Source organism: Protopterus annectens, chromosome 10.part0, assembly GCF_019279795.1.
Source record: "Protopterus annectens isolate FY-2018-M chromosome 10.part0, PAN1.0, whole genome shotgun sequence".
In the NCBI taxonomy this organism is placed as follows: Eukaryota; Metazoa; Chordata; order Ceratodontiformes; family Protopteridae; genus Protopterus; species Protopterus annectens.
The window spans coordinates 1,602,889,716-1,602,915,051 of NC_056744.1; the positions used below are offsets into that span (position 1 = coordinate 1,602,889,716).

Consider the following 25,336-nt stretch of genomic DNA (forward strand, 5'->3'; position numbering starts at 1 on the left):
TCCCAGTGTTCCACTCAATCAGTGGGTGTTAACAGTTCAAGTGAGTTAACAGTTCAAGAGATTCGAAAGCTGCTAGACAAAAGAGCCGTCCAAGAGGTCCCCGCAAGACCAAAGATGATTTGGATTCTACTCCAGTTTCTTTTTATTGCTAAAGACGCCAGGGGACCTGAGACCAGTCTTGGATCTGAGTTATCTAAACCAGTTTGTAAAGAACTCAAAGATCCGGATGGTCACAGTTCAGTCCATTCTGCCTCTGCTGCAGAAGGATGATTGGATGTGCTCTGTACATCTTCAGGATGAGTACTATCACATTAAAATTAACAGATTCTCTCAAAGATACCAATGCTTTCAGCTAGGAGCCAGTCAGTATCAATTCAGAGCTCCACCCTTTGGTCTCACCATAGACCCCAGGGTGTTTACCAAATGTATGGCAGTGGTACATCTAAGACTGCATGGATTCAGAGTGCTTCTTTATTTAGATGACTGTCTCCTCATTGCACCAGCCAGGCATCTCCTAATAAAAGCCAAAGATTACTTACTCCAAATATCCTAATCCCTGGGGATCACAATCAAGTTTGTCAAAGTTCCACCTTCTACCTGTTCATGTATTGGAGTTTATAGGTAGTTGTCAAGATAGTCAATCATCTAGCTATCCTACCACAAAACAGAATTCTTTCCTTGAGAATACATATCAAACACGTTCTTTCTCATCCCCTTCCTCCAGCAAAATTGGTTCTCAAAGCTCTAAGTTCGATGGCTGCAGTGATTACCTTGATAGCTACAGCTCATCTTCACATGTAAATCCTCCAGTGGACTCCAGCAGTACAGTGGTCCATTCTTCGACACCCTTTGCAACACACTGTAAAACTGTCATGAGTCTGCATGGAATCCCTGCTGTGGTGGATTAAAGTCTGACAAGGTTTGTCGAGGACACCCATTTATACTTCCTACCCCAAACACCACATTGACCATGGACGCCTCCCAACTGGGGTGGGGGTGGGGCATTTCTTGGGATGTATTGTTCAAGGCACATGGTCCCTAGAAGAGACTAAATTGCATATAAATGTCAGAGATGAGAGCAGTCCTATTAGCATTGCAGGCCTTTCAGAACTCTCTTCCTCGATGGACAATTGCTATTTAAACAGACAATATGTCAGTAGTCTGGTACATCAACATGCAAGGGGGATCAAGATCTTACCCCTTTTGCCAGGAATCAATGAGGGTGTGGCAATGGGCAGTCTCCTCTAACCGATTTCTTGTGGTCACGTATACTGTGGAAATCCAATGTTCTAGCAGAGAAGCTCAGCAGGACTAACTTGATACCTCATGAGGGTCTCTCAGTCAGTGCCAAACATCATCTTCCAAGAATGGGGTCAACCTTGCTGTGATCTATTTGCCTCTCCCCCCTCAACAAGTGTAGCAGGTTGTTTGCCCTAATCCTCCCTCAGGGGCAGTCACCAAGGGATGCTCTAGTCCACGTTTAGCCTTCCAGTCTTCTTTATGCTTATCCTCCCCTGCCCTTAATACCAAAATTCCTTCAGAAAGCACTCCAGTTGAAGAGCAAAGTAATCCTCATTGTCCCCTTCTGGCCTCAGCAAGTGTGGGTCCCCTTCTTATGGTTTCATCTACCATGTCCTGCTTGGACACTGGACCCCAGTTCTCCAATTTCCAGTGATAGCTAAACATACCAGGCTTTCCTCTCCGGTTTGCCAAATTTTATTATTGTTTCAGAAACCCTCTACAACAAATTTGTAAAAGTAAATGGAAAAAATTTATTTTTGTTAACAACAGAGAGAAATGGATCCTTTCATAGCTCCAGTCCCTACTGTTTTAGAATTTCTTGCTTCTATTATCTAAGGTGGGGGCGAGTTTCTCCACCATCAAAGTTCAGCTATCGGTCATTTCCAACTTCCACGTTGGAGATGATGCTTTTCCATTAGCATCATCCAAGTTATGTAAGACCTTTCTTAAAGATATGATGTTATGTTGTCCCATCTCGCTTTCGTTCTTGCTGGTTGGGTTCGGAGCCGATCCTCTGCTCCGACTCGGCCGATTACTGGCCCGAGGCTACCCCTTATCCCAACATGCCTAGCGGCAGCTACCAAGATCTTGTTTGCCGCTTGCAGCATCTAGATTGCTCCATACTGGCTCAGGCCTTAGCCTTAGTACTTAGTGTTTTATTGTTACTTGCAACCTTTTTGGTAATTGACTATTTATATTGACTCGTTAGAGCATGTATTTTTCTTTATTAGTCTAACAACCCCTTTCTCTCCTCTTTGTGGTGTTTTTTGGTCGTCGTTTTCTCTTTCAGGCCTTCTTTCCCCTTAAAGCCCATTTAAGTAGCTGTTGTACCTGCACATTTGCACCGATTTCTTTCCTGAGTGACCCCACCCCCACCCCCACCTGGGATTCACTGCATAAAGCAATTTCTACCTTCTCCACTGAAGCTGGCTATCTTAACTAGGTAAAACCTCTGGGAAGCAAGAACCTGACTCCCTCCAGCTTTTCAATTTTTGCACGGTTTCTTTCCTGAGTGACCCCCCCCCCCCCCCCACACACACACACACACACACACACACACCTGGGATTCACTACATAAAGCAATTTCTACCTTCTTAACTGAAGCTGACTACCTTAACTAAGTAAAACCTCTGGGAAGCAAGAACCTGACTCCCTCCAGCTTTTCAATTGTAATAGGTGAACTACAGTTTAGTTTTTGTAAACTGTTGAGGCTTAATGGTGTATGCACAACAACAGTGAAGGGATCTAGTCAATTGCCAATAGATTGGCCTATACTACTTTGAATCAGCCTTACACTCGCACAGTGTTCCAATCCCAAGCATTTACTTTTTAATTTGATAAAGTAATTTCACTCCCTCCTTATTGACTACATTTGCTAGTTTACCCCTAGGATCCAATTAAAATTAGCCTGAAAATTGGTGTAAAATTAAAAAAGAATAAAACAAATTAAAGTACAGCCAACAACACTGCTTACATAGAATCATACAAACCAAACCAAAAGCCCAAGGTAACTCTCAGAGTCAGTGTTAGCCCCGCTCCGCTCCCCTCCCTGCCTCCAAATCTCACCCACCCTCACTAGTGCTAAATTTAAATCAGACTTTGCCACTCCCCTCCTGCTGATTACCAATCAGCACCTCACACATTATTGAGCAACCCTGCCCCCTTAACCCATTTCCTTCTCTCTTTCTTCCACACTCTGTTAGCACAGTCAGCCATAAAATTTGGCTCGCCACCTATCAAAATGCAGACAAGCAAAAAAACACTAATTACCCAAATGCCTATACTGTTTCTATTTTACCATCTCACTGCCTATGAACAAACACTTGACCATAGTATTCACTACCCAAATGGTCAAACAAACTTCCACGACTTCACACATAACACCAAACACTTTACCTTCCCCTGCACACCGAATATACCACCCTCTATAAATTATCACCCCTGTACAGCCACAAAACATAATCCTAAAGACAAAGACTATATAAAGCTTATAAACAAACTCCTAAAGCTCAGAATATCCTGTCACTATAACTTTATAACACATGGAGACATTCATCCCAACCCTGGCCCACCCACACCCAATAACCTCCACTCCCCTACCACAACCCCCACAGTCAAGCTACCCATGAATACTCCCATTAGTTCCCTCCTAGCATTTCACCTAAATATTAGAAGTATTAACAATAGGATTCCCAACCTACACACCCTCCTAGCAACCCACTGCCCAGACATTGTTTCTTACGGAAACCTGGCTAAAACCCAGTACTACTGACAATGAGATACTACCTCCAGGATACAATATTCACCGGTTAGACTGTGCTACAAGGAAAGGAGGTGGGATAGCAGTCCTTTACAAAAATTCTCTTAACCGTTAATAGAGACACCATTCAACCTCCCCAATTCAATATTGCGGAACTCCTCATAACCAAGCTACAGATTAACCAAAACAAACACTTGAACATCGTCTGTGCATACATTCCACCAGGCAACAACCTAAATACCCTAGAAGATCTCCTTTACTGGTTATCCACTACCTATCCCCAAGAAACCATAGTTCTTGGTGATTTTAACACCGACTGGCACCCTTGCTCCTCTGACCCCCCCCCCCACTCATATAAACTTATATGGGTTTAAACGGACTATAACCTCTCCCACTAGGATAAACAAACCAACCAACAAGGAAAGTATTTAGACTGGATCCTAGTTACTAACTAACCCCAACTGTACACAGCTGGCACTCTCCCTGACGACCTCAGTGACCATTGTCTAACCTATATCATAAACCATAAGGCAGGAAACCCTCATCAGCCCAAATATAAAACTGCTATATTCCAAAATAAATTAAAAGCAGTTGATGGGTCAAAACTAAAAAATGTAACATTAGAGGAGGCCATAGATCACTTTAACATTAAATTCCTAAGTATACTTGATTCCCATGCTCCAGCATATACAATAAAAACTAGATGAAATACATGGCTCACAAAAGATACCAAAGCAAAAATCAAAACTAGAAACAGAGCCTGGGCCAGCTGGAGAACAACCAAAGCCCCACTTGACCATCTAAAATATAGTCAACTCAAGAATGATATAAAAACATCTATTTTACTGGATACAAAAAGCTTCTACCAAAATCTCCTACAAAAACACCACAAAAACCCTCAAAAGTTCTGGGCAGGCTTAAATCAACTACTTTGTCCAGGTCACTCCACCACCCCAGCCCCGGCTAACTGCACCCATAGTTCCCCAGAGACAATAGCTAGCGCCTTTAATAACTTTTTCACTGAAACAATCCAATCCCTAGCAAATCAACTAATCCCCTCTAACTTAAACCACATGCCTAATCTATCTAATAATCACCCGGAATTTGGCTTCCAACCAATATCCACTAGTTTTATCAAAACACTTCTAAAAAAATCTAAAACCTACCACCTTGCTGCTGACCTCTTCCCTGCAGAGTACCTGCAAATAGCTGCAGATGCCATTGCATATCCCATATCAATCCTTATCAACAGAACCTGTTCCGAAAATGCTATCCCCTCCCTCTGGAAAATATCTCACGTCATCCCACTCCATAAAGGTGGTAGCTCCTCAGACATATCCAACTATAGACCCATTGCCATTCTTTCTCCACTAGCCACAATAAAGGAGAAATGTGTACACAAGCAACTAATGCGATACCTTTCACAGAATAACATACTATCCGACTCCCAGCATGGTTTCAGGCCATACCACAGCACCACCTCAGCCCTCCTTTCCTTTACTACTGCCATAAGCCAAAACAGGAATGACAATATGCTAACCTCTGCCCTCTTTCTTGACCTATCAAAAGCCTTTGACATGGTCAACCATGAACTTATCATTCTTTCACTAAAATCTATTTCCCTCACAAGCCTGCTATCCAGTGGTTCCACTCCTACCTGACTGGTAGACAGCAGGCAGTACTATGGCAGGGCAAACTCTCCAGCCAGTTACCTCTCACACTTGGTGTCCCTCAAGGGTCAATACTAGGTCCACTACTCTTCTCTATGTTTATCAACAACCTCCACACTGCTATCCCTAAAGCCAACTGCATCCAATACGCAGATGATTCCACTCTTATCTGTTCAGCCACCTCCCCATCCGACTTGCAAATCTTAACCCAAAATACATTTAATACTATCGAGAACTGGCTCACCAATCAACGCCTACTTCTGAACCCCAGTAAAACTAAACTTCTACTCTTCTCTCCCACAAGTAGATCCACCACACTTTCATTCTCAGTCACATCTAACAATGGTACTACTATTTCCCCAGATAACCCCTAGCAGTTTGGTGTGATTATCATAGACAATAATCTCAAATTTGACCTACAGGTCAACAAAACCATACAGACCATCAATAAGAAGCTTGGATCACTGTATTAGAAACAAGACATTTTTAACCCCACTGGCTAGGACTACAATCGCCCAATCACACCTGCTCTCTACTCTCTTATATGCCACGCCTGTACTCTCAAACCTCAACAAATCCGAACTAGGTAAGCTGTCCCATAGCTACAATCATATTGCCAGATTCGCCACTGGCTCCACCTGTAGAACCCACCACTGCCAGAATCTTAAACAACTAGAGTGGCTAGAACTGCCCAGCTTAATTAAATTCAATCAACTCTTAATAGCTTACAAAATTTTGTACCACCGTGAGGATACCCCCTCACTTAAAAATATTATTAAGCCATATAGCAATCTAAGATCCCTATGGTCAGCCGATAAGCTACTGGTCCAAACCCACAAAGCTAATAACTCTGCTGGTGAATCCCTGTTTGACAACTTCATTGGCAAAACCTGGAATTTTTTGCCAAACTATATAGCCCTACAATCCTCCAAAAGTCTCTTCAAAAAAGAAAACCTCAAACAGTATCTCAAAGTGAATTGGCTGTGCCCATGTACCAACCCAGATTAAGTTATAAACTAAAAGCATATTCTGCAGTTATCATAACTTGTAACTACATCACCAACTCTGCTTCCAATCTGATGTCTCTTGCTTTTAATTGTCTGTCCATGACAATTGTGAGTCCCTGCTAGGGAACGCTACTAACCCATTGTATAGAATTACTTTGTTTTTATAATTGTTTGCTAACTTCTGTGTAATCTATGTAAGTTTGTCTTTGTGGAGCTTTTCTTCCCGGGCCTCTGCTGAAAATGGACATGTACCTAGTCGGACTATCCTGGTAAACAAATGTAAAATAAAATAAATAAATAAATAAATAGGTTAGAGGGCGATTCCCTTTCTTCACCCTTTTTCTGGGATTGCTGTTTAAGTTAGAGGCTCTCCCCCTTTTCCTTTCCTTCCTTCTTTCTTTAAAAAAAGACCATTTTAAAATTTTTTCCTTTGTGGTTATCAGCCTGTTTACTTCTGTTTGTTCGTAGGCTGTGAATGATAGTTTTTTCTCTGTGAAAACCTTTTTCCCTGACCACTGATAGTTATGTCTAAAGAGTCTAAACCCCCCGGGTTTAAAAAATGCAACTCATGTTGCCATAAAATGTCCCTTACGGACTGGCAAATGAGTTGCATTTATTGTTTAGGGGCTGTTCACCTGCAGGACTCTTGCTCCATCTGTGATGCTTTCAGTTCCAGAGTCCTGCAGGAAAGAAGGAATAAGCTGATCTTACGTGGCCTGCTGAATAACCCTCTAGATATCTCGTCTCAGGGTCCTCAGCCAGCCAAAGTGTCTGAGAAACACTCCAAGCCATTGGTTCCAAGCTCAGAACAGACCAAACTTACTGAGAAGCCTTCAGCTCTGTCTGTCCCCAGCATTGGCTCTGACAAAGCAAAGTCTCCAATGGCTCCATCTGTGTCCTTGGAGCCGGTCCAGATCCATAAGAGATCAAGGTCTCCCTCTTTGGAGCCAGTACGCCCTGCTCCACAATCTCCGCTGTTGCAACCTGAAGCAGGTAGTCACCGGTCCTCTTCGCACTCCTCTCGGTCCTCCAGACTTTCGGATCACGACATGGAGAGAGTGGTCAACAGGCTCCTCAAGTCACAGGCACTTAGTCCAGCCCATAAGAATTTGGCTACTTCGGCCCTCCCAGCTTCTCCATCGATTCCTCTTCCGACTCTCTTGAGCTTGGAGCCAGAGTGCATGGAAGTCGTGGTGGTGGAACTGTCGGCTCCGGTTTCTTCTCCCTTATTGGTTCTGACTTCCTCTCCGATCTCCTCGATGTCTGTCTGTCGAGGGGTCTGGGCTTCGAAGCTCTCTCGCCAGCTCTGAGGGGGTAGTGGCATCGGACCGTTGTCAGACTCCGCTTTCCCTCTCAGAGCTTCAGTGCAGGTGAGCTCTGCTCCTACATCAGCCTCGGAGCCTTCGCTTCTGGTTCAAAGAAGATCTCCGGGCTCTTTGGAGCTGGAGGTTCCTTCGACACGGGACCATGGCACTTTCGAGGTAATGAGCATGCTGTCTTCTGAGACTGCTCCACCCTCAACTCCATTGGCTTCTTCTCCCTTGGTGCATGTGCTGGCCTTTGTCCCTCCTCCTGCCAAGTATAGGCAACCTGTGCCCCAGGATGCCCCACTGAGTGACCCCACTTCTCCTGAAACCTCCCCCCAAACATTGAGGAGGTCCCTCGGAAGAAGAAATGCAAGAGGAAGCATTTATAATCCCCTGAGTCTATCACTTTAGATATGGACTTGGGTGAGTCGGAAGGGTCCCCACCGTCCCCCTCTGAGGATGTCTTTTTTTCAGACATCTTGGAAATCCTCACACAGAGGGGTGGCTGGAAGTCCCTAGCCCCTTCTGAGGACAAGTTCGTATACCTGGACGCATTTGGTTCGCGACCCTCCACCTCTTGGGTGTCTCTGCCTTTCGACCCACTTTTGTCTGTAGTGAATCAAAAGGCGTGGAGCGCTCCAGAGACCATGGAACCTGTTCCAAGGAGACCTAACAAATTTTATTACAGCTCCTGAAGATAAGTCTTTCCTCTCCAAGGGAGTCCCTGTTGATGCCATGGTAGTGGCAGCAGCCACCAAGAAGGAACTTGTGGAAACTTCATCTGTCCACCCGCCGAACAGAGTCTCGTACGATGGACAGGTATGGGAAGCGTGTTTTTTCTTCAGCGACTTTTACTCTCAGATCGCTGAATTACTTGTCATATTTCACATGACTTCAGAGGGATTTCCTGAAGGAGCTAGGAGATGCCCTGCTAGATCCTACAGCTGAGGGAGTTGCGAACAGGGCATCTTCCCAGCTTGCAACCTTGACCTCCATGGTAAACTCCTCCATGAGGCTCATTTCTTATGCGGCAGATGGAGTGAGTAGGTCAGCAGGTACCAGAGTAGCCTTATGCAGGCACTCCTGGATGTGCCTTTGTCAATTTGCAGAATCCTTTGTCTTTATTTACCAACACCCCCTTTGATGGCTCATCCTTGTTTGGGCTTCAGGTAAAAGAGACTCTCACCAGGTGTGAACAGGATGGCAAGACTCTGTCTGCCATAGGGGTCCATTTTTCCACCCAATCTAGACCTTATCCCAAGGGTCAGAAGAGTGGGAAAATGCGGGTCCAAAAATCCCAGGGATCTTCATCTGACACCTGTGATGATTTTTCCCCCAGGGGCCACCCTTGTGGCAGGGGGGGTCAGCAACAGCAGGGCAACAGAGATACTTTCTCTGCTAGGCCCTTCCAGCACTCCTGAAGGGAGGCCCAGCTGTCCACCTCTGGAGGCAGTTGAGGGCAGACTATCACTGTACCCAGCAGCCAGGTACTCTATCACGAGGGAAACATGGGTGCTGTAGATAATATCCAGGGGTTACAAAATTCCCTTTTCTCAGGCCTCCTCAAAAGACCAACATTCTATCCCAGATGTTCCACCCAATCTTTGGGATCATGCAATCCTAGAGGTTCAAAGATTGCTAGAAAAAAAGAGACATCCAGGAAGTCCCTGCAGACCAAATCGGATCTGGAACTTACTCAAGGTTCTCTTTAGTTCCAAAGAAGACAGGGGACTGATAAAAAAGACAAAGTTCTGGATGGTGACACTGGAGTCCATTCTTCCCTTCTTGGGTCAGGACAATTGGATGTGCTCCATAGATCTCCAGGACCTGTACCACCATATAAAAATGGACAGGCAATCCAGAAGATTCCTACACTTCTGGCTGGGAGCCAGTCATTATCATTTCAGGGCCCTGCCCTTTGGTCGCACCACAGTCCCCAGGGTGTTCACTAAGTGTATGGCAGTGGTCACGGCTCACCTGAGGCATCTAGGATTCCAGGTGTTTCCATATCTAGACCACTGGCTCCTCACTGCTACCAATGAGCATCAACTTTTCAAGGCATGGAACTACACAATCCAAACTTGTTCCCAGTTAGGCATCAGAATAAACTACGAAAGTTTGCCTTGTCAGTCTTTATAGGGGCAGACTTGGATAAAAGACGCATGATAGCAAAACTGCCTCTAGACAGGGTGTCAACCATTAGTCAACAAGTTTCCTTTCTCATAAACAAAATGAGAGTTCAGGCAAGACCAGTTTTAAAAGTACTGGGCTCAATAGCCGCAGCTATTATGCTAGTTCCTTTAGCACACTTCCACATGCGGATTCTACGGTGGCTTCTCTTCACTCAGTGGTCTTTCCAGGAATTACCAATGTCACACATGATCTTGATTACAGAATCTTGCAAAAAGGACCTACTATGATGGCTGATCTCCCCCAGGTGGCTGATCTCCCCCAGGTGACTCAGAGCAGACCCTTTCTAGACCTGCATCCGGTAGCCACAGTAACCACGGACGCTTCCCAGATAGGGTGGAGGGGGCATTATCTGGGATGGACTGTCCAAGGGACGTGACAACCTCATGAGTACCATCTGCACATCACTGTTATAGAGATGACAGCGGTGCTTCTGTCGTTGCAAGCACTTCAGGACTCTCTACCTATAGGGACTATTGCAATCCAGACAGACAATATGTCAGTGGTATGATGCATCAACAAGCAGGACGGAACCAGATCTTACCCCTTGTGTCATGAGGCTCTTCGAGTATGACAGTGGGCGATGTCTACCCAACATTTTCTGGTTGCAATGCACATTCCTGGAAAATCCATTGTGATAGTGGACAGGTTCAGCAGGGCTATCCTCATGCCTCATGAGTGGTCACTGAAGAAAGAAGTTGCAGTCTTGATTTTCCACAAATGGGGCAAGCCATGCTGCGATCTTTTTTTGCCACTCCTCTAAACAAAAAATGCAGCAGCTACTTCACCCTAGTTCCCCCTCCGGGACAGTCACCCAGAGATGCACTTGTTCACGACTGGTCTCTGGGACTGCTATATGCTTTTCCACCCTTCCCTCTCATTCCAAAGGTACTTCAGAAAGCAAAATTGTTGGGTTGCAAACTCATCCTCCTTGCTTCTTACTGGCCTCATCAGATATGGTTTCCATTTCTTTGCCTTCACCTTCAACTGGAGCCCTGGATACTGGACCCAGTTCCAGACCTACTGATGCATCAGTCAGGTGGGCTTCACCCATTCCTTCAAACTGTCAAGCTGATTGCTTGGTTACTCCACTTCCAGTCTTAGCCAGGCTCCCAAATATTTCCCCTGCTGCACAACACATTCTAGTGTCCTCCCACAAGCCCACTACCAGGAGGATTTACACTAGCAAATGGAAGAGGTTCTCTTACTGGACCAAAAGAAATAACATTGATCTTTTACAGCTCCTATTCACAAGATTCTTGGCTTTCTTGGTGAAACCTTCATAGAGTCCAACTGGCTGCCATCTCCAATTTTCATGTAGGAGACTTGGGTTCAATCATTATGTCCCATAAGTTGTGCAGAACATTCTTACGAGGTATAACGCTTTTATGGCCCCCAGTAAGAGACCCCCCCAAACCTAAACTTGGTTTTAGCTTCAGTGATTCTGCCCCCCTTTGAACCAGCATAATTTTGTCCCTTGAAATTTCTATCTTGGAAAACCCTCTTTTTGGTTGCTGTAACCTCAGCTAGATGGGTTTCTGAATTACATGCTTTGTCTATACACCTGCCATATCACATTTTTCACAAAGATAGAGTCTCTCTAAGGACCAATCCTTCTTTCTTGCTTAAGGTTTGTTCGGAGTATAACTTAAATCAGTCCATTGAGCTTCCTGTGTTCTTCCCCAATTATGGCAACAAGGCAGAGTATAGATTACACCAGTTGGATGTTCATAGACAATTACATTTTTATTTACACAGGACCAAAGACCTCAGAAAAGCAGACCAATTGTTTATATCCTTTGCTGACAATAAGCAAGGTTATCCAGTTTCTAAAGTGACATTATCAAAATGGCTGTCAGACACAATCACTTATTCATATGGTTTGCGTAAAAAGACGCTTCCAGGAAGACCCAGAGGACATTCAACCAGGGCCTTAGCCACCTCTGTTGCCTTTTAAGCTAAATTACCTTTAGATTCAATCTGTGCAGCAGCAACATGGGCAAATCCTTATACCTTTATCTCTCGTTACAAAGTGGATGTGGCCTCCCAGAACAGGGCATCCTTTGGTTCCACGGTCCTGAAGCATTTGTTCCAGTGAGCCACCCAAGAACCAGGTGCTTGGGACATGGTCCCAACCAGCAAGAGTGAAGGCGAGATGGGGCAACATAATAAAGAAATTATTTACCTACCATAACGTTCCATGTTTGTTGTCTTTCATCTTGCCTTCCTTCTTGCGTCGTCCCCCCCTTTCCCCCTTCCTGGAGGTTCGAGAGGAGTTCTTTATTGGTTATACTGACTGAGTTTCTTGCTGACATACCAGGCTAGTTAACCATACATTGTCCTTTCCTGTATCCTTCCTATCTTGATGTATAAGAGCTTAGTAAAAAATTTCCTTTTTACTATATATGTCTAGTGTGGGCAATTACAAACGAGATCTGGGTAGCTGCCGCTAGGCATGTTGGGATAAGGGGTAGCTTCGAGCCAGTAAAAGCTCTCGAGCTTTAGTAAATTGGCCAAGTCAGAGCTGAGGATTGGCTCCGAACCCAACCAGCAAGAAGGAAGGCGAGATGAAGGACAACAAACATGGAACGTTATGGTAGGTACATAACTTTGTTTTTTTTACTTGGACCCCCAGTAAAGGATCCTATTCCTCCTTGGGATCTTACTGTCATTCTCCAAAGTTTAATACAGTCACCCATTGAACCCTCAGCTAAGATAGAGCTCATATTTCTTTCTTGGAAAACTTTTTTTTTTTTTTTTTTTTTTGTGGCTGTAACTTCTGCAAGGCAAGTCTCTAAACTCCAAGCACTCTCTTTCAAGCCGCCTTATCTAATTTTCCATAAAGACGGGGTTGCCTTGTGCACTAATCCACCTTTTTACCCAAAGTTGCCTCAGAAACAAACATTACTCAAGTCGTCAACATACCATTTTCTTTTCTTAAATTTGACAATAAAGGAGAATACATGCTTCACCTTTTAGATGTACATAGGCAACTTTGTTTCTGTCTACATAAGACTGGAGAAATTAGAAAAACTGATCATTTATTTGTTTCTTTTGCCAAAAAACAAAATGGGAAAACTGGTGTCAAAAACTACAGTAGCCAAGTAGATAACAGATTGTATTTCTCATGTTTACTCATTGAGAAGTTTAACCTTGCCAAGGCAACCAAAAGCACATTCAACTAGGTCATTGGCTACATCAGCTGCTTTTTGGACCAGAACGTCTATTGATGATATTTGTGCAGTTGCCACATACAGTGCTCTTACTTTTATTGCTCATTACAAATTGGACATCATTTCCAGAAACAGGGTGGCATTTGGCTCTGCGGTACTCTGGAACATCCTTCTTTGAGGGCCGCCCAAGGTTACTGTAGCTGCAAACTTTGTCCTGTTTGCTGAGGAACAAATGAAAATGACAACATCAGATATAAATGTTATGTTCTCACCATAACTATGCATCTGTGTTGTCCATTTTCATTCTTCCTCAACTTCACCCCCCCCCCCCATTTTCCCCTATCTATGTCTTTGGGAGTAACCTGATGACGTTTTTCTAAGGAAACATGATTCCTGTTTGAGCCCCTGGTCTGTTTCTGTTTCATTCCTTTTTCTGTAATACTGTCATTATGTTTACTCTTCTAAGATAGTATAGTAGCAGCAAATTTAGTCTGTGATAGCTCATTGTTCAGAGGCATTATGGATAAAGGGAGGAGCTTGAGAGTTGGATCCTAGAACATACAGAAAAGTGTCCAAGTCTGATCTGAACCCATTTATTGAGGAAAAATGAAAATGGCCAAAACAGATGCATAGTTATGTTGAGAACCAAAGTTCATTTTGCCTTCCTGTTCTGCACTCACTGGCCAGCTAAGTAGTTGCTTAACAAAAAAGTAGTTGCTTAACAAAAGACAGTATAATCTGCTGGAGAGGCTTGGGTTTCATGTCCTGTGTATTTCACAAGAAGTACCAGTTGACTCCAGTTTCTTTTGCAGTGTTCTGGCTGCCACTCACCCTCTAACAGACTTGTCCTTCTTTAGATGGTGCATTTTATGACTATTAGGATACTTTCTAGCTTTTTCCACTAGGTATGGACTGGTGAGGAAAGCAGCAGCTGTGCCAGTCACAAAAGTAAATTTCTTTGTAATGTGAATATGACACGGTCATAGAAAATGACTTTCCAATGGCCTCACCGAGGTTCTAGTGAATAATTCTCCTGCTTAGGTGAGGGAAAGAGATGAGTGACTCTTAGACAAAGGATGAAGAGGCTAATCTTGACTGATAACATTGTCAAAATGTAGCTTGAGCACACTGAGGAACTCTTAAGTTTGGCGGATATGCCTTTGTTTCCGGAGAAAGTGTCAAAAGCGAATGATGAAGTTAGGTCCATCTCAGTAGCTTAGCTCGCTGCAGTAGTCAATATAGCAAGACATCAGGAATAGACAAGATTTTCCTGGAAATGTTGAAGATACTGTTCATTGTTGGGTCTGGAAGCTTTGCCCCCATTTTCAAAAAGGAGGGTGTGCCTGTGTCAGAGTCCTGGAAAGGAAATTTCATTCAGTAATGGAACCTGTGATTCAGGAAGAGCAGTGTGGACTGTATCCTGTCTGTAGAACTTTGAATTAACACTTTGTCCTTGCAGGACTATTGCATATGTCATAGGAGCTTATCAGTACAGTCTGCATTTACTTTGGGGACCTTGAAAAGGCAAATAACCAGATGACCATGTACCCTGGCACATCCTGTAGGAGATGCTAGAACATTATGGGGTCCCAGGGGTCCTGCTGCATGGTATTTGGTCTATGTATTTACTCAGGGAGAATCATAAACACATTTTCGGTGTTAAGGCAAATATGTTTATGGTCTATGTAGGACTTTGCCAAAGGTTCCTCTTATCTACTCTTATCCTGTTAGCATCAAATGACTGTAATCTCTGGTGTACACTGGATCGGTTTATTGCTTATTGTGAAGTGGCCTGAATGTAAAACAGCACCTCTGAATCACAGGTCATGGTCCTGATTCAGGAAAGAGTGGATTGTTCTCTCCAGATAAAGTGTAACAGCTATGCTTAGTGGTGGAGTTATAGATATCTTGTTCATAAGGGAGAATAGAAGAGACAAATAAATTGGCCAGTGGATTGATGTATCAGTGCTACAGAACTTAGGCTGGACTGTGAGCTAAGTCATTGGACAAGACAAACACTTTTGTCAGCAATCTGTCCCCACTCTCACCTGTTATTACAAGCGTTGGGTGGTGGCCAAACAAAAGAGATTCTTAATACAAGCAGTAGAAATGAGTTTTCTTTGCAGAGTTACTAGATGAAATCTTCATAACAGAATGGCAAGCTTAGCATTCTAGGAAGATCTCCGAGTAGAGCCACTTCTGAGAGTTGCTGTGTTAGTTGAGGTGGTTATGGCTCTTTCTCAGCCCTCTTTTGGGAAGTTTGCCAGGCATAGCCGACTTAACAGAAGGCCCATGGAAAACCCAGGACTCTCCAGAGTGTTTTTTTTTTCCTCTCAGCTTTCTTGAGAATGCCTGACAAATGCTATAGGATAAGTTTGGGGGGAGCCATTACTGAGGCTAGGGAATTCAAGTGTTCTGCTAACCTTACTGCAGTTGTGACCCTTACATAGAAAGAGATTTAAATGATGGATAGATGGAAAGACCTGACTACCAATAGATGTCTTTACATGAAGGTAGTAAATTCACTCTGTCCTGTCAAGAGAAGTCTCCAGAATGCACCCCCCCATCCAGTCCTGACAGCACCTCAAAAGAGGCAGTTTCTGTCTCTTGATTGTTTGAGCTTTTTTATTGCCTTTTGTCTCTAAGGCAGATTGGACTGAGTTTTTGTTGCAAGGCAGAAATAACTTCTTTTTTTTTTTTTTTTATTCAGGCGAAACTCTAGATCACTTAACATTGGAAGCAGGCGATGATGCTGGCAAGGTGAAGTGGGTTGACGTGAGCGACACTCTAAAAATGTATGCTAGTCATGTGGATTTTCTCAAGCTGGTAGCAGAGAAACGTAATGCACTTTGGAGTGAAAAGAATCCATCGGGTGTAAAGAGTGGTCAAAAACACTAACTTGCAAAAAGACCTGGAACCACAAACTACCACAACAACCCTTAAGCAAGAAATTTCAATACCACAGAATTGGAGATCAGTGGACAGACCAGTCTGCAAATGATGAAGTGCTTTTAATGTTAATCACTAAGTAATGGAAGGCCATTTTAAAAAAAATTCTTTGGGTTATATTGCTATTTTTCTTTTACAGCATCCTGTTGCATATAAGGTTTTAATTATGTGTCCCAGTGCTCTGGTATATAGTTTTTAATGTTTGCAGAGGCTATGACTTTAAATCTTAGTATACTAATGAGGTTAGACATTGAAATCTAAAATGTTCAGAAAACCAAAACCTAGTCAACATAAGCTGTGTTCTGTGTTGATGTTCATGCTACAGGCTAAGATTGTAATACTTGGGTGTTTGTAAGGATCATTGATGTTAATCCTTTGTTACTTCATGCCTAAGGAGACATTTTTGGTTGCCTGATGTTGTGGAATGTGAGGTTGTCATCTCTATTTTGTCTCCTGTACAAGTTTGGGTTCTTAATTGGTGCCTTCCTCCATCCCAGATATTAGTACACACATTATACGTATTTTCCTATGCTCAGAACTGCTCTGCAAAGGGTACCTTTAGAGTTCAGTCCCCTGGCTCTGTGTAGAAGCAGCCGTACTCTTACTGAGTACTAACGGGTATGCTGTGATGCAGTCTTGGGAGAGGAGACAGTCCAGCTGCCCAACTTTTCATTTCCCAATTACCACTCCTTATTTTTTCAGGTATTTGAGTGAACGTTTGCAACATTTTTGTACTTGTTTTTATAGTTTTTAATGAAACAGAACAGCATTGTCCACCAGTGCCAGAATCCTTAGTGGTACTGGCTGAAGTTAACAAAATAGATTTTAGTAACAGACGTGGACCTTTTCACCCTACAAAGTCTGCCCATTCTCTAGCTAGTGGATAAGCTGTACAACGCACTTAACCAGCAGCTTATTTTTTTCTGCATTTGCCTTAAATTATCAGTACACTTTATGTGACTAGTATGTTTTGGTTTGGATTTTCAGTTAATACTCCTTTTAGGCATTATATTATCTCCATGTTTGTAATTTTTTTAATTGCATTTGAACAATTAACAATTTTTGTAGGAATATTCTTTGATTCACCTTTTTTTAACAGAAGACCTGGTATCTTTTTAATGATTCATGTATATTTAATAATTATTTTAACAGCACCAGTTTATTTCTGGGAAAGCTGGTATATTTATGATAACTCTTATCTTTGCTATGTGTAGAATCTGAGGAGGGAAATGTTTGCAGCGGTCTAAGGTTTGAGAGTAGGTTATCTAAGCTTGTGCATGTTTGCTGCTATCGTCTCAGCAGCTGAGATAATTTTCATACCCCTCTCCCATCTGGATTTTTCACAGGCATTGGTGAAAACTGGATTTTTCACAGGCATTGTTGAAATGCAGGCATATTGCTTCTTCTCTCCCTCTGTTTTCAGACTTGTTTTACCTGGGGTTACACAAAGATAATAGACCCCTAGCAGCCTTGCAAGCTAACCATTGCTACAGAGCAGGGTTCCCTTTTGGGGAATTTAAACCTAACACTAAATCCACAAGGAGTGCTTGATTTCTGCAACCTGGTCATGAACGACAGGTTTATAGTAAAAGAACGTGTCTGAGTTTTAAACTTTTCATTGTCATGAATTTGTGATTAAGGTATTGTGGTGTCTTATTAAAAAGTCTGGAAGACTACATCAGGATATTCCATTTTACTGCAGTAGTCATACCTCCAAAGTGCAGTAGCACCTATGTTTGATGCCTTAATTTGCATTAAATGCAGGTATGCTTTAGTACCTGTTTTTTTTTTTTAATTCTAACTGCTGTCGGCATCTCTGTGATGTGCAGTAGTTGCATTTTAATACAGGCTTTTAATTGCACTCTGCATTTAATACCAGAAAGAAATCTGGTTTGTAACTTTTAGTAGCAGTTGAGATATTGTATGAAGAACACATAACTTATAAATTACTTAAAATTCTCATTAGTATTCATTTGAAACCAAAATGCTTTTATAATCCTCACTTTGAATATATTTTGTTGCTTTTTGCTTAGATTCCATGTGTTCTGGTTATCAGTTTATAAAGTATGCACATTGTAGTTAGAAATTGGCACTTTGGAGATTAAAATTTTGAAACGGGTATACATATTTAAATAACAAATTACTCAAAAATGCCTAATTGAAAATACTGCAAAACAGAATAGAACTGCTAGTCTTGAATACAGTAATACTTGATGCTTATCATACATCCCAAGTTTGTTTTTGAACAGAACACTGTTTATATTTTATTCTAAGTGAAATAAAAAGCACCTAGTATCTGTGTAATTTGATCTTTTTATTCTGACAAATTCATTCCTTCTCTAAATTTTTGGTGAGACTTCATGTCATTGCAATAGTGAATATATCCTTTCCTTCAAGGTGCAGGGACCTCAGAATTGCCAGGCTGTGATACTTTGCTAGGCACAGATCCCTACATTGGGGGTATGGGAGAGTGGGGCTTCTCTCTCTTTTTTTTTTGTTTTGTTTTGTTTCTTTTTCTCTTTGTGTTTTAATATTTGGATATGTTCCTTCATATGAGCATTGCATTTGACTAATTTCTGCTTGTTGCTTTTCACACATTTTCCATTACTGTTTTATAAATGCCCAGTCGTTCTCTTTTCTTCAGTCATTTATTAAAACATTACAGTGAGCCAAAAAGTTCAGATTACATTATAACAGAGAGCACTGAATTAACTAAGTTTACCAAAAATGGTACTCCCTGAACTGAACTGACATGCATAACCAGTTTTATAGTAGTAAATAACAATGTATGTCCTTCTATTCATATGCTGCTGCATCCATAACATAAGGGAGTCTGCCTCTGGCTGACTCGTACATCTGGCCATTTTACAAAAGATAGTTGCTACTGTGAAGGTACGTGTGACGGCCTGCATCTCTCAGCATACGTCTGGTATAAAGCGGAAGTCAGCACGCACCTACCTTAGAACTTTTCTGCCACCTGTGTGACTGTTAGCTCCAGTCGTTGCTCACTTGGTGCTTGTCCGTATTCAGATAAGTACCCCAAAGTGGTTTTTGGTTATCTTTTGCTACTGTATTTTGGGTTCATGTCAGGTAGAAAGGGCAAGTGTCGGTGTGGAAGGCAGATTCCACATAAAGACTTGCACAAGCTCTGCCTGTTCTGTCTAGGCCAGGACCACGACCACACCACTTGTGAAATCTGTATGGCTTTTATTCCCAAAACACTCAGGAGTCATCTTGCCACATTAAAAATGTATCTAGAGAATCAGCACTTGAAACGCTTAACCAAAGACATGGACCTGACATCGGGAACCTGGGAAGAAATTTCGGCCTTATCCTACTGCTGCACTTTCTATTCCGACTGTACTTCTCAAGGCCAGTGAAGGCCCGGAGTCTGAGTTGGAATCTGCGGACCCTCCACTGGTGGGTACCCAGGAGAAAGCCATCAAAAATGCCGCTTGCACATCTCAGAGGGAGTCGCAGACGTCCAGCTCGGGTGATTGGGGGGGGGGTCTAGGCTTTTAATTTCCGAGGGCCCATGTGAGGTTTCCCAAAGCATCCACAAAGATGTTATCTCTGATGTGGTGCAGTGCCACCCAGCATCCGTCCCTCCTTCCCAGCATTGCATCACAGACACATCTATGTCAGATGCCCCCAAAAAGAAGAAGCTAAAATCAATACATATTGCTCCTTTTCAGCCAGCCATACTGTCTGACTGGCAGGTGTTTACTCAGGACCTACTTAATGCCTTCCTTGCATTACACCAGGCCTCTGCCCCTGGCCAGGCTCCTTCAGTTTCTACTCCTAAGGGCAAACTAATTCTTCAGGAGATGAATCCCTAACTTATACATCCTAAATTGCCTCCCCTCTGGGGAAGAGTCAAATGGAGCGGATTCCCCAGGGGAAGACATTACCTTTGGGGAAACTATAGTGCAAATGAAGGATTTTTTAAGTGAGACTGCAGTTAGGTTACTGAGACTCAAAAGAGGTATTATGACCTCTTAAAAATGGAGTCTCCTAATCTGTTTGCAGTTCCTCCTGTGCATCCTGCCTTTTTAGATGCCTTCCTGGCTGCTTGTAAAGCCCCAGATTCACAACCCCCTGCACCTAAGCACCCAGACAGATTTTATAATGTCCCTGAAGATGCTGATTTTCTCTTCAAGGCCCCTTCTGCAGACCCTTCCACAATTTCTGTGTCTGCAGATAAAATTTCCAAACTTCTCCTCCACTTCTCTCCCTCCCATGGATAAGGAGAGCAGATTAATGGAAAGACTGGGCAGAAAAGTATATATCTCTGCCACTTTTGCAGTGAGAGGTATAAACTACCAAACTCATGTGGCCAAGTACTCTATGGCCCTTCTTTCTGATGCTGTTACGCAATTGCGTGACCTCCCTGATTCCCCTGTTAAGGCCAAAGTCTCTAGTCTGTTAAATTTCTGCAGTCAAGTAACTAAACACTCTATTAAGTGTAGTTATGATGCAGTGGAGGGTTCATCAAGGGCTGCAGCCTCAGGTTCTGTCATCAGGACATATTCCTGGTTTAGGCTACAGCCTCTCCCTGATGACATTAAGTCAGAACTCATGGACGCTGCCTTGGCCAACAAAGCTTTGTTTGGTTCAGCAGCAGCTGAACTCTTTAAGGCCCTTCAGGTGAAGGGGAAAGAGCTCCAGGACCTCAGACACATATTTGTCTCCCCGGTTCTCTGCTTCCAGAGGAACCATCCAGCTAAAACTACATTTATGAGAAGGCCTCCAAGACAAATGCTACTCAAAGGGAAAACAGATTCCATGAAGCAGGCCCCCTCTAGGTCTTCTTCCTCTGCCCCAATTTAAAAACAGCCTTTTCTGGCCAAGCCTGGTAGTCTGTGACCACCAGCCCTTAAGTCCAGATATCCCCCTCTCCATGCGTCTCTCCCTGTCCTTCTCTACTTGGAAACAGGATACCCAGGACTCTTGGTTCCTCTCCATAATAAAACTGGGATATTTCATGGTGTGGAAGACCAGACCCACCTTTAGAGCCATTTCTCAACCCCCTCGAGACCAAATGGCTTCCTTTCCCCCAGTTCTGCAGACCCTCCTCTCTCAAGGCACAATTCAAGAGGTACCTCCACAATTAAGAGGGAAAGGCTTCTAATCCATGATGTTCCTGGTGTCCCAGGAAAGAAGGTCCCTGGAGACCAATCTTGGATTTGTCCCATCTAAACATATTTCTCCAGGTCCCCTCCTTTCGGATGCTAACTCTTCCTACTCTCCTTCCCCGATCTTCCCTCAGGCCTTCATGGTGTCCTTAGATGTCAAGGATGCCTACTTGCATATTCCTATCCATCCTCTTTTTCAGGAAATTCCTTCGTTTCTCAGTGGGTTCTCTGCATTTTCAGTTATGTGCTTTGCCATTTGGTCTCTCTATGGCCCTAAGAGTTTCACAAAGTGCCTAGCCCTAGTCATTGCCTTTGCCATAATGCAGGGGATACAACCTTTCCCCTATTTGGATGATATCCTCATCCAGGCCCCATCCCCTCAGTTTGTCCAACAACATCTAGACTTCACCATCTCCTTCTTGAGAGGCCTGGGGTTCACCATAAACCTTCACAAGTCCTCCCTGACACCCTCTCAGGATCATGTGTTCTAAGGATCCAGGATCTTAACAGGACAAATGATGGCTTGTCTCTCTCCAGACAAGAGTCTGTCCCTCACATCTGTTTCCAGGAGATACTCCCTCTCCAAGCCCTTTTAGCCAGGGTGTTTCTGAGGCTCTTGGGATTCATAGCCTCCACCATCCCCATTGTACCCTTAGCAGGGCTATGCATGAGGAAAGTCCAGTAGTACTTAAGGACAGTCTGGAAACCGCACCTGCACCCTCTGGAGTTCATGGTACCCCTGCTTCCATGCCTTTCCAGTGAACTAAATTGGTTGATTTCCCAGATCTCTGCCAACCCAGGCCTTCCCCTACAACCCCTGCCCCCAACCAGGATCTGTACACAGATGCTTCAGACACATGTTGTTGAGCAACCTTAGGAGAAAGGGGAGTGAGAGACACTTGGACCCTGGACCAACAGAGGGAGCAGATCCATATCAGGGAGATGAGAGCCTTGATACTGGCCCTCCAAATCTTCAAGGATCGAATTTTTGTAGGGGTGCTGAGGTGGTACAAAGACAATACCACTGTGTTGTGGTACATCAACAAACAGGGGGGCAAAGTCCTACCTGCTGTGCAGATTGGCTCTACAGGCATGAGAAATCACCCAACAGAGACAAGTAAACCTTCTAGCCATCTACATACCTTCTGCAGAAAATGCGATGGCAGATGTTCTAAGCAGGACCATGAATCAATCTCATGAATGGATGCTAAACAGGGATGTGTTCCTGGATCTGGTCCACCGATGGGCTATACCTCAGGTAGACCTTTTTGCCTCCCCCATCAACAGACAACTACCAACCTTCTGCACCAGGATGCCCTGTCCTGGAGCATGAAGGGTGGATGCTCTTTCCTTCCCATGGAAGGGGATATTCGCTTATGCATTCCCCCTTCCCACTCTTACAAAAGGTTCTGCTGAAGATTCAGAGAACAATCTCAAATCTTGTTGGTGACCCCCCTTTTGGCCAAGGCAGTATTGGTTCCCCCTATTACATCATCTAGCCAAGGACAGTCACCACAAGTTACCCCACCAGATGGACCTGCTCACACAGGAGAAGGGAGCTCTCTAACACCCCCAAATATCCACCCTGAACCATACATTTTGGGTAATAGGGGGTTGATTCCCTTCAGACACCTTTACACCAAGGACATGCTTCAGATTCTGCAGGAGACCAGAAAACCCACTACCAGAAAATCCTATCTATCCAAGTGGAAAAGGTTTTCTGTTTTGTGTCTAAAACAAAATATCCAACCACTGATGGTGTAGAACCTCCAGTGGTTTTGTCTTACCTGTGTGAACTCATTAACTCTGGATTGTCTATTAAGGCACACCTATCTACCATCTCCGCATGTGTACCTCTTGCCCCACCCCCCAGCTTCCAGACTGGAAGTTAAGCTATTTTTGAAGTGGGTACTACACCTTAGAACTTCAAGGAAACCCATTCCCCATTGGGATCTAAATTTTGTATTGGAAAAATTAACCTTACCGCCCTTTGAGCCAACCAAGGACTATTCTCTCCACCACTGCACATGGAAAACTGTCCTCTTGGTGGCAGTTACTTTAGCCAGATGAGTCTCCGAACTGCAAACCCTCATGCTTCTACAGTTTTCCACAAGGACAGGGTTTGTTTACGTTCTAACTCATCCTTCATGCCCAAAGTTGTTAATGAACTTTCCCCTGAATCAGGTCATCAATCTTCCTACCTTCTTCCCTTCACCTCAAACCTCTGCTGAAAAGATCCTTCACTCCTTGGATGTACATAGACAACTCAGATACTGTTTGGCCAAGACTAAATCCATCCGTAATTCTGACAGGCTCTTTGTCTCCTATCACCCAAGATCCCTGGGATACCCTGTGTCCAAGCAAACCATTTCCTTCTGGATCTCTAAAACTATTTGCTTTTGCTACACAGCCAATGACAAAAGGCTTCTCTTCCCACTGAAGTTGCACTCCACTAGGGCTGTGTCCTCCTCTGGTGCCTTCTTTAAAGGTTTGGATACAGCTGCCATTTTAGACACAGCTACATGGTCATCTGTCTACACTTTCACCAAACACTATAAGTTGGACATCATTTCCTGGACCAGAGCAGGATTTGCCAGGGGCATTCTTCATGGCTTTGTGGAAAATGTCTCTGCTACTCCTCCACCCAGTTCTTAATAGCATGAGCTTTTGCACTCTCCCTGATGTTATGGATACAAGCAGCATATGAATAGAAGGACATAGTATAGTTGTGTAAAATCTTACCATAACTTTAGATGTCCTTCTCTTCTACATGTTGCTGTATAGTTTCCCACCCTGCCTTCCCCCTGACACTTGCCTGACTCCTGAGTACCCACTCCATAATCGCTGTTTTCCGGCGGCATTCAGTTCTGAGGTAGGTGCATGCTGACATCCGCTTTACACCCAATGTCTGTTTATGGTCGACATACACTGAGAGATGTGGGCCATCACATGTACCTTCGCAGTAGCAAGTATCTTTTGTAAAATGGCCGGATGTACAAGTCGACCAGAGGCAGACTCCCTCATCTTATGGATATAGCAGCATATAGAAAAGGACATCTAAAGTTATAAGATTTTACACAGCTATATCTTTCTTCTAAGTTCTGAAGGAACAGGCACTTTCTTGTACCATTGATTTGGTATTAAACATTGTAATGAGCTTTAGAAAGTAAACCTGTATCCCATTCCACCAAACTTCTGCTAGGTGCAAATGCAGTTAGTTTTATTCTGTAATGTGATTCATGGGGGGGGGGGGTTCATGGTATTCACTGCTGTTCAAATTAGTACAGAAGCATGTGGTAGTGCATATATTGATAGTAGTATCTAAGAATGGAAATGGAGCATAGGTTCATAGGTTAGTACTAGGCCAACTGCCCTCTTGGGCCATTTCAAGCCTAGCCAATTACCCCATGTGAGAATCAAAACTCAGTTCATCTTAATATGTACTAAAAACCAGATTGAAAACATTTTGTATGATCCGCATCTGATTTTCTTGCTCTTTAATAGCGTTTAATATTAGAAAAACATCCAGCATGTGTACAGAAAAAGTGGCAATGTTCAGACCAGTATAATGTGCACATAACTATTTTGTTTGTGTAGCAAAATAAATGCATGCAATAGATGAAAATATGTAGGAAGGGATGAAGCTGGTATGAATTTAAGTTTTCCGTTTGGTCTTCATTGGTGCATTATTAAATTCTATTTGAGTTCAATTTGTCTGGAACTGGCCTATTAAAAAAAACTGCCTTGAAGAAAAAACATTGTTTCTGTTGCATCCTTTTCAAATATTTAACCATTTGTGTGTGTGTGTGTAAATGCAGTGATGGTGCCAGTGACAGACTTCGGTACTGAGCAATTCCTTTTTAACATAGTAATGTAGTGAGACTCACCACATTTGTAAAAAGCATGTGTTACACTATTGACAGGGAAGGTAAAACTTAGTTTCATAGATGATGCTTAAGTATTCTGATAGATATAGTGCTAAAACTAGGCTAATGAGGCCATAAGGGTACAATCGAGTACAAAAGAATAGTGTATGCTTTAGCTCATTTAAGCTTTCTGTTTAAGTAAACTTTTTAAACAACAGTGTTATTCGTAGAAGACTTCATGAAATCACAAGGTATTAT

General features: G+C 43.2%; 1 protein-coding gene across 2 annotated transcripts in view; it reads left to right on the plus strand.

The window, feature by feature from the left end:
• Positions 1-24,968, plus strand: part of NUDT9 (nudix hydrolase 9) — a 394,594-nt gene extending 369,626 nt beyond the window's left edge. For both annotated transcript variants that reach the window (XM_044086274.1, XM_044086275.1), the window contains exon 8: positions 15,839-24,968. In XM_044086274.1, coding sequence (XP_043942209.1) covers positions 15,839-16,026 — 188 coding nt within the window. In that variant the 3' untranslated portion in view covers positions 16,027-24,968. The remainder of the gene's footprint in view (positions 1-15,838) is intronic.
• Positions 24,969-25,336: the final 368 nt, after the last annotated feature.